The sequence below is a fragment of the Marmota flaviventris genome, chromosome 2 (assembly GCF_047511675.1).
Source record: "Marmota flaviventris isolate mMarFla1 chromosome 2, mMarFla1.hap1, whole genome shotgun sequence".
Taxonomy (NCBI): Eukaryota; Metazoa; Chordata; class Mammalia; order Rodentia; family Sciuridae; genus Marmota; species Marmota flaviventris.
Window position 1 is genome coordinate 79188186 of NC_092499.1, and position 15460 is coordinate 79203645.

General features: G+C 38.5%; 1 protein-coding gene across 1 annotated transcript in view; it reads right to left on the reverse strand.

Annotated features, from left to right (window-relative positions):
* Styx (serine/threonine/tyrosine interacting protein) overlaps window positions 1-13350 on the reverse strand; it is a 31702-nt gene extending 18352 nt beyond the window's left edge. The window contains exon 1 of the mRNA XM_027929862.2: window positions 13015-13350. Within this exon, the coding sequence (XP_027785663.1) occupies window positions 13015-13071 (57 nt within the window). The 5' untranslated portion in view covers window positions 13072-13350. The remainder of the gene's footprint in view (window positions 1-13014) is intronic.
* Between the last annotated feature and the right edge of the window lie 2110 nt (window positions 13351-15460).

Here is a 15460-nt window from a genome sequence, read left to right on the forward strand (position 1 = left end):
TAATATCAAGAATATATGTAGGCTGGGATTGTGGCTCAGTGGTAGAGCATTTGCCTGGCAAGTGTGAGGCACTGGGTTTGATCCTCAGCATCACATATAAATAAATTAAATAAAGGTATTGTGTCCAACTACAACTAAAAAATAAATATAAAAAAAAAAGATGTTCTTTGAAAAGGTAGTATCATTGTTTCTATTTTCCACTTCTACTTTAGATAAAAGAACCTTAATTCTGAGTGCAGATAGTCTGAATCCAGAGTTCATTCTCTTAATCACTACACAATACAACCTTTCAGTGTAAGAAGGAATTTTATGGAGAACATATGTAAAAAAGTATTGACTACACAAAATAACAATGATTTGTGAGGACAAACAAAATAGAAATAAAAATGTCATTTCCAAGCCATAAGAAGAGGAAATGTTATCAAATTGAATGTTCATTGCCTCCTACCCCAGTACTGGGAATTGAGTCTAGGACCTTATGTATGCTAGGCAAGCACTCTACCAATAAACTACATCCCCATTCCTTTATTATCTATACAACTTTATTTTGAGATAGACTCAGAGTCTAAGTTGTCTTCACAGTTGTGATTCTCCTGCCTCAGCCTCCTGGGTAGTGGGATTACATAGCTGTGACATAATACCTGGTTTACCTGCCTCTTTAATTTACCAATATGCTAAGTATTCTTTTTAATAAAGAAAAGTTTTTAAAACTCTGGCCAAAGATTCTGCACCCTTTAGTCATGGTACCCCTAACATTAAGTGTAGTGCCTTATGAAAAATAAGCACACAATTGATGTGCATTAAGGAGAACCATAACACTAGAGTCTATTGATCTTTTTCAAAAGATTTTCAAGTAGTCTAATGGACAGCTTTATCTTCATGAAGCAATTTGAGCTATGAGAAGAAAGACAATTAAAGAAATGTATACTTTTTTGAGTTTGCCTAAAATGAAATCACTAATTTTGTGATTGAGTGTAATCAAAGTAAAAAACAAACAACCACCACAAAAAACTGCGACACTTATACAAGTATTGTAGGAAATATTTGTGTAGGGGAGGGAACACTTTTTCTCTACCCTCTGAGGATGTGAAAACTGTCTATGAAATTAACTGTTAATAAGCAGATTAATAGGAGGAAAGGTACACAAAATTTATTACCATGCATGGTAGTAAATACCAAAGCACCAGTGAGACTTACGAGCATATATACCCTCTTCCTAGGAGAAGAGAGTTAGGGGGATGTAGACAACAAACTTTGGAGAGTGAATGATTTTGAGGAAAGATGAACAGGCCCTTAGAAGGATTTATGAAAATTTGTGATAAAATCTGTCTGGATATGGTGTTGATTTCTTCTCCCCTAGTATGTTAATCTTCCATAGTTGATCGTACTCCCTGGGTGGGAACTGATGACAGATAATTTCCTTTTGGAGGACCTATCCATAGTAAGACATGAGGAATTCAGAGAAAGCCTCTCCCCACATTTGTAGTTTTTCAAGTACCTTAATTTAAACTCAAAGTAAAGCAGTATACTTTTGGAACAGCATTTCTTGAACTTCTTCAACTTGGCAATGTGCAGGAAGGAACTTAAACATTTAGGATAGAATATAAATTTTGTTTTTATATAAATTTGTATTCAAAAGCAGACTTCAGAAAGATTCTACCTTCCCATAAAGTTGTAGGCAACAGAATATGACAGACTATCTCTGTATTTCATTCAAAAAATGATTATAGGAGTAAAAAACAAGTTGTATAGAGAATGGAAAATTATCACTATTTACAGAACAGATTAAGTATGTAGCTTTATATGGGGAAAATCAGGCCTTGCTGTAATACATGCAGTTCTTTTGAAATACAGAAAGCTTTCCTTTCAGAAAATTTTATTTAGAACCACTCTTTAGAACCAGTACCTCATGCATGCTAGGCGAGCGCTCTACCACTTAGCCACCACCCCAGCCCCTAGAACCACTCTTATTGCCATAATTGAATCCTGAATTTAGAGACCACCCTCTTTATAGCCCTAACCCTGTGCTGTAGTTTGGATATTGCTTGGTGTCTCCCAAGGTTCATATGTTGAAATTTATATCCACTGTGAAGTAACAAGAAGGTGGAAATTTAATCCCTCTGTGGTGTTTAGAGGTGAGAGCTTTTAAAAGTGACTGTGTTTAGATAAGGCCCCTAAGATTGAATCCTGAGGAAGAAGAGAACTGAAGACAGTCTGATAAACACACATATATTCCCTGTTCTTTGTCACAATATGCCCTGCACCACTCGGGGATTTTGCCAGCAAGAAGGTCATGATCAGATGCAGTACCCTGACCTTGCCCCTCCAGAACCATGAGCCAAAAAATAAACTTTTTTTCTTTTAACTTACTAGTCTATGGTTGTGTTAATGGTGATACAACATGGACTAAGACACTCTGTGATGTTGGTCTATAGTGGAAACCTTAAACATGCCTTGTTTACTCATTCTCCTAGGGTCTTTTTTGTGTGTGGGTGGAGTTGGGGATTGAGTCCAGGGCCTTGTGCATGTGAGGCAAGCACTTTACAACTGAGCCATATTCCCAGCCCTCTCCTAGGGTCTTTACCATACTAGATCAAGATTTTTTAAAGGTTATTCATGCTCATAGTTTTGCTCTACCAGAAATCCATTTGTCTGAATATGACTATATTACTAAAACTTGTCTGTATCACACTCATTCTTTCTTTTTTGTGTATTAGGGCTTGAACCGAGGGCCTACCACATGCTAAGCAAATACTTTAGCACAGAACTACATCCCTAGCGCTTAAAAAAAATTTTTTTTTTCCCTTTCAGTACTGACGATTGAACTCAAGGGCGTTTTACCATTGAGCAAAACTCCCAGCCCTTTTTTATTTTTCATTTTGAGACAGGGTCTTGCCAAATTACTCAGAATGGCCTCTAATTTGTGATGCTCCTGCCTTAGCCTGAGCAGCTGTGATTATAGGTGTGCATCATTGTGCCTGGCTTAATTTTTATTTTGAGACAGGGTCTCACTACGTTGCTCAGGCTGGCCTTGAACATGTTCTTCCTATCTCAGCCTCCTGAGTAGCTAGGATGTCATGTCCTATCACATCTAGACAGTCACACTCATTCTTAATCTCAACCTGCCCAGGCTGTTCCTAAAATCCATCCATTTACAAAGTAGAGTATTAAGTGCACCAATGAAGGACATTAGCCATAACCATTAGATAAAGCATAATTCTTACTATCAGATGGATTAGATGAACTAAAGTGTATAACTTTTAGAAATGTCAACACAGAATTCAAATTTTACATAGGTGGAAAACAGGAGGAGCAGTTCTGGCTAGGGGTGGGGGAAGAAATCAGAATACCATACCTGAGCTGGGACATTTAACAAAATAGAAAACAGATTATATGCTTAGTCTCTCTCTTCCAAAAATGGTAGACCCTTCCAGAATAAATCCCTTTTCTTTAGTTCCTACATGTAACTTAGCCTGTGCTTAAATCAAAGGACAAAAGGGGATTTTCACTCAAATAAAAATGAGATCAGGAGGAACACAGAGTCAGAACAGCATTCAATTAAGAGACTTTTAAATCAGTGATTTTGGGGGCGTACTAGAGGAAGCCAAGGGTGCTTTACCATTGAGCTACATTCCTAGTTCTTAAGTTATTGAACTAGTTTTGAACTTGCCATCCTCTTGCCTCAAACTCAGAGTTTGCTTTGAATACAGCGTGTTCTACTACACCCAAATGAAATTTAATAATTTTTGAATTATAAGCCCAATCCAGTTAAGAATTGTAATGCAAAAATAAATAAATAAATAAATAAATAATAAAAAAAAGACCAATCCCGGGCTGGGGATATGGCTCAAGCACTAACGCGCCGGGCTGGCATGTGCGAGGCACTGGGTTCGATCCTCAGCACCACATGAAAAAATAAAAAAATAAAGATGTTGTGTCCACCAAAAACTGAAAACTAAATATTAAAAAAAAAAAAATTCTCTCTTTTCTCTTAAAAAAAAAAAAAAGACCAATCCAGATATAAAACTGATTTGCTTAAAAACTGGTATTATAAGCTATTCTTTTTTTCTTCCTTGCATCTAGTAGACTCTTGATACAAATAAGACTATACTGTCAAAACCAGTCAAGATTCATATTTGTTAAATGTCTGGTATATAATAACAGACAGGGCAGTGGCAAATAAGATAGGAACTGAATGGTAACTAAACTTCCTTATGAAAGGTTCAGTCTATCATAGAAAATTGACAAGACCAAAATTTTCAAGAATAACTTTTACAAAAGTAAGTATTCAAAGTACAAAGTTCAAGAATCACAGTCTATGGGACAAGAGTCCCCTGTGTTTCTTCTTTGCTAGCAAAGTAATAAACCTTTTTCCTTTTTCTCAAGACCTTGTCTTTGTTATTGGACTGGCGGCCAGGACAAGGACCAAACCTTGGGGTACAAATTTGGCAAGCCAGCCAGTAGCCGAGAGCAGCTCCCACTCCAGCTCTCTTGGGCAGGTCTGGCGCTCTAAGTGACCCTCACTTCCATGCTAAGGATTCATGGTGCTAGTGAGTTTGTTGAGAGCTAACCGCTGGAGAAGTTGGGAGATGGTATGAGTTTGCCTTGGACAGAACCAGAGAAGCTGTTCCTGTGAGAAAAGGGAGGGACTGAGGGACCATTCCAGAAGCTGCAGAAGCTCTTTTTTGCTTAAGGGAACTCCACCTTCTCTCCCTGAACTGCACAATTTGTTCCATCAGTTGCTCTACTTTGAGAAAAAGGAAACCGAACTCAGGAAAGTCATGACAACTTTGGTCATTTGGCCGAGACCCTTGATTCTACACATCTGATCCCTCTTTGTAGGGACATGTGTGATGCCACTGGTGCAGAAGTCATGGTTAAGTGGGAGTTGGGAACTTGGAATTTTCCCTATCTGGTCTGTCTGTTTTAAAGGTTCCTGTCTTTTGGCTATGGTTTGGGAATTCCCTCGGGTTGTCTGTTTCATTTGAATCTGTTAACCATCCCCTTTAAAGACATGGCCAGTACTGCATCGATTCTATAGTAGTCTCTCGAGAAAGTTCTTGGCTGGTCAATTTAAAGGTTCCCATCTGTTGGTATTGTTTTGGGGCTTCTCTCTGGTTGTCTCTCTCTGTTTCTTTTTGTACAGTCTTGCAATTGGAATTGATTTGTCAGAAGTAAAGTCAGTTGAAGAATGGGCCCCCTATGAGTCTGTCTAAGATAATATTTTATTGTAACAATCTGACTTTAAATAGCTTTCTAGATTACTGTATAATCTTGTAGTTGTAGTTGGTCTGTGAAAGGTAAAGCGGAAGAAATCTGTATGTGCAGGTCTGCTTTAAAAGTTCCTGTTTGTCAGCCCTGGTTCTGGCGATCCTTTCATCTTTTTTTTTTTTTGGGGGGGGGGGCGGGGGGTCTGTTACTGGCCCTTTAAGACATGGACTATGCTGCATTGATCTTGGCTAGATGGGCTACCTAGAGGGATAAGACTAAGAGAAAGACAGTTTGCTATAACACAATCTGGCCTTTAAATGGTTTTTCTGGCTTATTAGACAATCTTGAAGTTGGTCTGTCAGGGATAAAGTATATGAAACAGATTCTATTTGTACAGACATTTATGAAGTTGCATGATAAGTGGTCTGAACTGTCAGGAACTAAGTTGAAGGTAGCAAAAGGCACTACCCCTGGTGTGCATGGATAGCGGGTCACCAGAAAAAAGGGTTAAAAGATTTAAATCTTTTAAACCCAGTGTTGACACTCCCAGCACTGTTTCTTAGCCTGGCCCCAGGCAGCCACAGATCATCTCACTGTGGGTCAAGGACACCAGTATTAAACTGGGGGGAAAAATCCCAGAAAAGCTGCCTGGGCTGTAGAAAATGGCCAAAGAAAACCTGGTCTTTGCCCTGCTTTTCAGCCCCTTTTGCCCTTGGGGGGATGGAGACTTCAGGCCTCCACAAATATGGTAGCAGGTTCCAGCACTGTCAGTTTATGACCTAAGGACAAGAATAGCTTCCTCTTTTAAGATCTACCAGGAGACCCCATTTGACCAGGGATATTCTTCACTGGGGCAAAGAAATTCTTGCTCTTATGGTATCCCATGAAACTAAATGCCTGGGAAGACTGGCAGAATAAATAACTGCATTGGGGGCGGTGGGGGGGGGGGGGGGGAGACAGAAATTAAGGCCAACTTGTGTTTTGTAGGCAACTTTTGAAAAGGGATCTTCAAGAAAGCCTCAAAAAAAAAAAAGGATGGAAAGGGCCTCCTCCTTTGCATATCAACATGCTCAGTATAAGAAAAAGGTCCAGAAGGAGCCTCTGCATACAACTGACAGTCGGGAACTCAAAGTTGATGTCACTGTGATAATAATAATGGAGACAGGTCAGGCTCAAAAATATCCTGTTCTCCAACCCCTGAATACAACCTAGGAGAAAAAAGATTAAAGCAGTTATTTTGTTTTGTTTTTTATATGATGAATTATCCAACCCTCTCCTGGGATGAAATCTGTTGTGTAAATTAGAAGCACAGATAACATTCATAAGGTCTGTTTCAGAATATGAATTTAAGAAAGGGTCCAAAACTAGAAAAGATAAAATAAGGTATGGACATACACTGATCTGCTCTATCTATTGAGATAATTTTATTATATTTTTTAGGTTTTATTACTTAGGGAAACTAAGTCTTAAAGGAATTAAGGCTTGTATCTGTTTTAAAGTCTTAAATGATTACTTTGTAACTGGTTAAATAACTGTTATTTAGATTATAACAATATAGTTGATGCCCTAAATATATGCAACTAGATACGTGTATACAATTGAAAACTATCTAAGTCTTAGCCAAGTTTTATGTAAAAGTTTATGAAATGAAAGTTTATATAAGTTTACTGGCAAGATAACCAATAAGTACTCTCTTTTATATATTGTATCTGACACGGAAGGGCTACACTGTCATTTTAAGACCTGTCTTATATCTGTTTGCTTTGGCTGAGTCAATTTCTGATAATTAACACTGTTTGCTAAAAGTTACAAGAGATTTAAGGCTATCCTTTGATTTTTGTTAACCCATTCAGACTTGTGATTATTACTACTGTACACTCTGGATCCTAAATTGTACTTTAAAAGTTAAACTTGTTTAAAGGTGACATGTTAAAACATAGAAAAATTCTGCCACTTTTTCCACAAAAAGAAAGTTAAAAACTCTCTTAGCCTTTGATTCATGTTTCAGATGTAATGTTGTATTGTGTTAATTGCGAAAAGCCCCACCTTACCTTAGGTAAGGCTCTGCCTCCCACCTTAATCCATGTTAAAATGGCTCTGAAATAAGCTAGACTTCAGCTAATTTAAAGTTGTGCTAGTTTTAGTTATAAAGATTACTGTAATCTCAAACAGGAAAAGTAAAAAGTTTAAGATTATAAAAGTCATTTTTCTTGGTTTATAGCTATTACACAAACTGATGCTTTTGCTCTGTGAATGTTTTTAAACAAATCAGGCTGTCCTTAGTACTTTCCAAAAATACATTTAAATTCTAATTCCAGTGCGAAGAGTAACACAAAACTATGTGTGTGTGTGTATATGTGTGTGTGTGTGTGTATATATATATATATGTGTGTGTGTGTGTGTGTATATATATATATATATACGTGTGTGTATATATATATATATATATATATACGTGTGTATATATATATATATACGTGTGTGTATATATATATATATACGTGTGTGTGTATATATATATATATATATATATATATATATATATAAAACTTATTAACAACAGGTGATTTCATTTTGTATTTTCCTTATAAACTTTATAACTGTTGCCTGTTAGTGTTTTGCAGAGGTACTGCTTCAAAAGAAAAAAAAAAAAACAAACCTGGCTTAATTTGAGGCATCACCTACAGGACAGATATTATATAATGCTAATTTCCAGTACTAATACTAACCCAAATTAAATGAAAGGGGTATCTGTAAAATTATACATATTGAAGTTATAACATATTACTCCTACTTTAAGATTGGTGAAACTGGCTTGCTGGGTGTTTAAAAACCAAAAACCTAGAGAACAAAATCAAGGAAGTAAAAGGACCAAGGAAAAGTAGTCAATATTTTGGTCTTTGCCCTCTAAGGTCAGCTGGGACCTGGAACCCCTCTCAGGGCCTTGCATCTCTGGTGAGTCACCCAATCAGCAGATCAGGGAAATCAAGGGGACCCCAGAGAACAGAAAGCCAACCTGTTTGCCACATTAGACAGGACTAGATCCCACTCCCTTCAGAATGACCAGTGTACATTCTGCAAAGAGGAAGGTCATTGGAGACAGAAATGTCCCTGATGCTTTCAGGAGAAGCCAAGGATGATCAGTCAGACCCCAACCCCCATCCTGGCAAGTGGCACCACTGGTAGAGGAAAGCTACAGGAGTCAGGAAGCTTCATACATGTCCCCAACAGTGATTTCTGAAGTTGATTCTTTAGATAGGAACAAGGTCAGTTGACCAACTTGGTCTTAAAACACCTGACAGGAGAGTATAGCCTAAAAGCAGAGTCTTACATGGACATTTAAAAGGAAAAACAATGTTTTTTTTTTTAATGTAACTTAAGATGTACACTTGTATTAGTCCTACCAACAGTAAGTAAAGCTGGAGGCTATGAAGGTAAGGTTTTGTGCAAGAGTGCCTAATAATACTAATCACAAAAGGTACAAATTTGTCCTGAGTTAATTTGAGTATGATTTCATAGATCTACAAATCTTCCTAACCTCTTATATTGAATTTGACCTGTTTTTCACTAAGATTGAGTTACTGCCTTTATGGTTTTCAGAGACCAGCTAAAATACTAATTGTTTACAAAAAAAAAAAAAAAGTAATGCCTTGCTATCTTTATTTTTGCCTTACCATGATCTATATATGCCTTATCCAGTCACCTGCCATCTACACTGTGGATCTCTGGATTGCTCTGATGCTGAATGCCCTTAACTGTCCACACCCTACCTGATAAAGAACAAGGACTTTGGGTTACCTCCTCCCAACTTTGCCCCCTTTTAGCATGAAGTAGCTTGGAGATGTTGCCCACTTTCCATAGAAATAGAATGTAGAAATTGACAGTGGGGAATTGTAACAGGTGTTCTCTTGATGCACTGACTATACTGACAAAATCCCTTGTGGCTTTGAAACTTACATTTTTTTTTTTTGTTTCCCTTCTTTCCCACTCTTCCCTAAACTTCTACTCCCTGGTCTTCTTTTCCCTAATCTTCTCTTTCTTGATCTCTCCTTTCTATTTTCATTTTCTCTAAATCACCTTTATAAAAGCCCCCTATTCCTGTGGATGGGCAGAATCACAGCATTTGGGATAGGAGTCCCCTGTGTTTCTCTTTTGCTAGCAAAGCAATAACCTTCTTTTTCCTTTTTCTCAGAAGAATAAAAAAAGCACAAAATGCTACTTACTTTATCTGGGAGATAACTATTCTGGGGGGCAAGGAAAAGGGTTTTGACTTGACAAAAAAAGTTTCTCTGAAGAAATGTTGCCTAATTCTATGCCAAGTTAAACATTTAATTAATTAGGTGAGGGCAAGGAGGGTGCTGGCAGCCATGGCAGGAGAAAATAGCAAATGCAAAGGTCCTGAGGATGAAAATTATAGCACTTCAGGAACGAAGAAATCATGGGCACAAAAAAGAAAGAAGCATGGGAAGAGATATTCATGAAGTTAAAGAGATAAGCAAGTACCAGACCACACAAGACGGTGCAGAGATGTCAAGGGTTAACTCCAGTCTCAAAACAATGGGAAATCATAAAAAAAAAAAAGTTTAAACAGAGGAATAACAATCATTTTGCAAACTGATGTACTACACAGTTAAATTTTTGCTAGCATTGTCCTATGTAAAGAATGCCTAAACTGGGCTGGAGCTGTGGCTCAGCGGTAGCAGACCTGCCTGGCACGTGTGAGGCACTGGGTTAGATTCTCAGCACCACATATAAATAAATAAAGGTCTAAAAACAACTAAAAAATAAAAATTAAAAAAAAAAAAAGATGCCTAACCAATTTTTCAAGAAATTTGGAAGTAATATTCTTACAAGTATGAGAAAATCAAAGCTATCATAGACTGATCACATTAACTATTAAAAACATTCACTAAAATTTACTTGAATTTAATTTTTTATCAAATCAAGATTTGGATTATAATTGAGCTTTCTATGTAGTGCCTCCTATGTGGAACAGTGCCAGCTATGCACCCTAACTACATAAGACCATTTGACACTTTACATATCACACTAGGAATTAGGAAGTTAATATTCTGCTTATTAGCCAGTTTATTATGATTATATGCTTCTGTTCAATGGTTTATTTTTATGGCCTTTATTTATATTTCTGTCAGCTCAAAAGCACACTCCATCTATAGAAATGCTATGATTTTGGTGGGAAAGATACCAACAATAAACTTTAGTGTCTTTGCCGAGGAACTGGGAAAATAACTAGACTGTGCCCCTTGTAGAATTCATCCCTTTCTGGCTATAGTGACTGTTCCACAGAGCATGCACATGACCTAAACTGGGCCAATTCTCTAGGTTCCAAATACAAAAAGATGGAAGAGAAGCACTCTGATTCTTCCATGAGTAAGCTTTTTAAGCTTATGACACCCCAGAGCAGCTGACAACCAAGCTCTACACCTTGAAGAAGTCATAGAGAAAGCAGAGACTCACAAGAGGCAAAGGTAGTTATGATGCAGTATAATACTTGGGTTTTGTTAAGTCCCTGATACTAGCTTATACCACTACCTTTTTGGATTCCATTACTTTTCCTTTGTTCAATCTAGTCTGAGTTGGTTTTTGTTACCTGCAATCAATATAGATCAAACATCTAATGATATAAAGTTTGAACTGGCTTTCAGTAGACAATATCACTGTCAACTAGGCTCTAAGCATCAACCTCCTGTATAAGAAGAAATACATAGGATTCTTGGGCATATTCCTCCATAAAAACCCTTTAATTTTCCTGATAGTGTCTTTTGTTATTCATAATGCCCCCCCTTTTTTTATTGGTGCATTACAATAATACATAATAGTGAGGTTCAATCTCAATACCACTATCTTTCCTTTCCCTCCCTGACTTATTGCTTGCTCTCCTGCCACTTGTGATCAAAGTTATACTAATAAACTGACTTAAGATGGGGCCCCTGAGGTGGGGGAGGAGCAGTGCTGATCACCAAAAAGACTACATGATTAGGGCCTGCAGAACTTTTAGCTTAATCCACTAACTTCTGGGAAGTTAGTGGATTAAGGTGGAAGGCAGCTGAAGATTAAGCTCTGTGATAAATCTTGAAGGAATACTGATTGAAGGTTGCTGAACAGGGGTGTCAAAGAGATGGTGTCCTCTTCCTTCATACCTTGCCCTATGTGTCTCTCTGTTCCGGGATCTATATCCTTTGTAGTATCTATTATGATAAACCAGTAAATACATTTCCCTGAGTTCTGGGAGCCATCCTAGCAAATTAATACTACTTGTAATTGGCATCTGAAATGAGAAGGATAGAGGCAGTCTTGTGGGACTGAGCCATTAAACTGTGGAATCTAATCCTAAATCTGAATTACAGGACACCCAGGTGATGTCTGCCAAAGAAATGATGTGGAGAAAAATCCCCCAAATAACTGATAGAGAAAAACAGCATATTTTCAACAGTATCCCTACAGGAAAGAAGAAAGGTATATTCCCAGTAAGAATTTATAATTTTTTCAGGGGTTAGACATACTATATACACAACAAAAGATTAAATGCAAATTCTGAGGATTAGGGCAGGGAAAAACTGCAATGTATTAAAAACAATAGGAATTAAGAATTAGGATTCCAAAGTCCTCTTGTGTTTTGTGATATGATATTAGCTTGACAAGACTTTTTCAGTCAACTGCAATTTCTTTAAATTGCGAATGCAGTACATTTTTTCTAAAGTTGTCTGAAGCACTGACATAACTGCATTATTTTGAGGCTATAAAAGCATACTCCTCATATTATTATATGTTAAAAAAAAAGTGTAATTTAATTTTTCTTGGGTCTTAAAACATGTAGTTCTAAGCATCACTACCACAAGCAAGGGGGCCCTCCAAATTAAAAAGTGAACATCAAGAATGAGTATCTGTAATAAACCAAATGTTCTCCTAACAAAAGGGGGCTTTATTTTCCCAATTACCTATAATATACTTAAAACTCCAGGAATTTTAGACTTCTTTCTTGTTCCTACCAAAGCATAACTGAGATCCTTATCCTGTTAGAATTTAACTCCAGAAAATTCTAATAGTTTCCAATACCATAAAATATTTGCAACAGATGGAAAAAACAAATCCTAATACAAACTTTAGAAATAGGGTGGAGTAAAAAGAACCCCGAATTAGAATATCAGGAGACCAAAGTATAAACAATTTTACTCTCAATATTAACTTTCCTCTAAAGGCAATACTTCTGATTAAATGAGCTAGCTTTGTGATATTTTATTCTCTTAGTCAGTTTTTTGTTTTTGTTTTTCCTAAAAACAAATAAATACTTTGGGAAACTATTTGAGGACGCACTTCCAAAGTATAGGCCCCAGGTCTATCCCACGTGTGAATCCATGTGTCCCCACAGTGAATAGTTGACACCGGAGACATTTCTCAAGCTGAGATTAAAAACAACTTTACCCGTCGCTTAAAAAAAGAAGAGAAGAGAAAAAGGAACAAAGCTTTCCACTGCTCTGGCAAAAATGATGAACCTTACTCCGACTAAATCCTCAAACACCGAGTCCGGGGGATCAGGGATTGCTTTTCCTCATCCCATCACAGTAAGTACACCAGACGCAACCCGCCTACCGGGTCTCCGGAGGAGACAGAACTGCTCAGAGCCGTGACTCTGAGACGGAGGTCCCGCCAGAGGTCCCGGGACGCCCTCGGAGGCCACGGCGCTCCCACCGAGGTGGAGGCTGCGACCGCTGGGGCCTGGGGTCGCACCTCGGCCAGAGCCACGGGGGAGGCCTGTGCGCGGCAATCGCCGGACAGACTTACCTCGGCGTCTTCTTTGCACTGTGGGAGGGAAGGGAACTCCAGCTTCACGTCCTCCATGGTCCGGACCCGCGGGCTGCTGGGTGGGGTGGGAGGATGAGTTACCCTGCCGGCCAGACCCTCGGGCTGGCAGTGGCGGCGAAAAGAAAGAGGGCCGGTGGAGCGTAGGGTTGTCCGATGGGCGGCGGCTCACAACTAACAGACGCAGACTAGAGGGTCGCAGTGACTCCTGTGGCGGCGGCGGCGACAGTAAGGAAAAGATGGGCTGTGCGGCTCCCTCCCAGCCGCCATGCTGCTGCTGTCTCCCTCCCCCAATCTCCGCGCCCCCCTGGCAGCCCAGGATCCGGCACTGGCTCGAGCCCTACAACCGTCTCCTCTCCCTCCTCCACCCCCACCCACGCTGCCCTAGCCAATCCCTGCCCACGCTCTCCTACGGCCCGCCCTCCGCCGCCGCCAGGTGTCAGCGCGCCGCCGCCCTGCCCCGCCCCTTCGCGAGAGCGCAGACGTAAGGGGCGGGGCCTCGGGGCGCTCGGCCGTGGCTCGGCCCGCGTGGAGGGACGGGCTGCAGTGGGAGGGGGCGAACGCAGGCCGGGGGTAAGTAGATGCTCAGAACCAGCCCTACCTCTGCAGACAGGACGCAGGTCCCCTAACAGTCAACATATTCTACACAAGAGAAACTGGCACCCAAAAGGAGAACTAGTTGCTCCTCTCAGAATTCTGCATTTCGTCGTGAAGTTATAACCCAAACTGTAAGAGTTCAAATTCATGTTATGCTGCCAGAAAAAGAAACACCTGTCACCTTTAAACAAGTAATTAGAATTGTGGACTTCCAAGAATGCTAGGGAATATAACTGTTTACCTACAAAAATCCCAAAAATGACAAATAGAAAGTCATTGAAAACGAAACAGATAAATTCACCCTCAATAGATTACACATAATACAGTAAGGTTTCTCCCTTGATAATATTAAACTACTTGACTTCAAGAATCTTTTAAAAAGGAGTTTCCGCTAAAGTTAATATCACATTGTTAATAAGGGTTAGGTATACACTTTCTCTAGGCCTAGGGAGATACTACCATCCTTTTTGTTTTAAACAGATTGATGGATCCCAAGGTAGAAAAGCAAAGATTTATACACCTACCTGGTTGTTTTAAATAAAACTACCACCAGCATAAAAGTAAATAGGCAAAATTAACAAAATGCCAACCACAATAGATAAAAGTGAAGGGATTACAAGAAAATTGACTTAGACCAACCCTTGCATTTTATTACTTTTTATAGTCATATGTATGTAATGCACTGCCCATAGACGGAACTGTTGAGCAATTTGAGTGTTACATGGCCAGCCTGAGTGTCTCATGTTCCCAATCACCATATAAACTGTTCTCCACCTTTAAATATTATAAAAGGCACATAATACCCTCCCAGTACTGTATTTAATTTGAAGAATGCGTTTATAATTAACCAGGCCATTTATCATCACTTCTTTAGTGTTTGTAAAACTGAAGTTGTCTTTTTTAAAACAGCAATTTTAATTATAATCTAAATTAATCCCCAAAGATGATTTTCTTGTTTAATGTTAAAATTTTATTGCCAGATACGAGAAAAAAAATTGTACATAGGTAACAGAACTTTTGAGCATTTCTGACATCAACATTCCCTACATTAGACACTCTTAGCCTTGCATTCATGGATACTTACAGAGTCCAAGGGTGAGCTTAGGAAATAATAAATCTCCTAAAATTATAGTACATGTAAAATTGTGTGAATTTCTCTGGGAAGAGGATGTAAACTGTAACATTCTCAAAAATGAACTATTATCTCACAGAGACAAACAAGTCACATTTATTAATTATTAAATATTACTTTAAATCATAATCTTAAAAATTATGAATGTTTATGTACTTTTAAAATTAACTATCAAATAGCCTAATCACAATAGGTAGAGAGTAAATACTTTCTTGAAGGAAGCATATATATATAGACATGCCCATTCATGGTATATATAAAAAGATGGTATATATCAAAGATGACACTTATAATGTGAATACAACTTTAAAATAAAATTTTAAAACCAACATTACTGAGTGTGGTAGTGCATGGCTGTAATCCCAGTGGCAAAAGAGGCTGAGGCAGGAGGATTGCAAGTTCAAAGCCAATCTCAGAAACTAAGCAAGGTTCTAAGCAACTTAGTGAGATTATCTCATTTTAAAAAAATAAAAAGGGCTAGATGTGGCTCAGTGATTAAGCACCCTCAAATTCAACCCCTAGTAACAAAAAAAGAAAAGAAAAAGAAAAAGGAAAAAAAAAAAACACTACGAATTGCAACATCATCTGAATTATCAAAATAAAGTTTACTGCTGTGCATGATGCTGCACACCTATAATCCTAGTGACTTGGGAGGCTGAGGCAGGAGGATTGCAAGTGCAATGCCAGCCTGGGCAACTT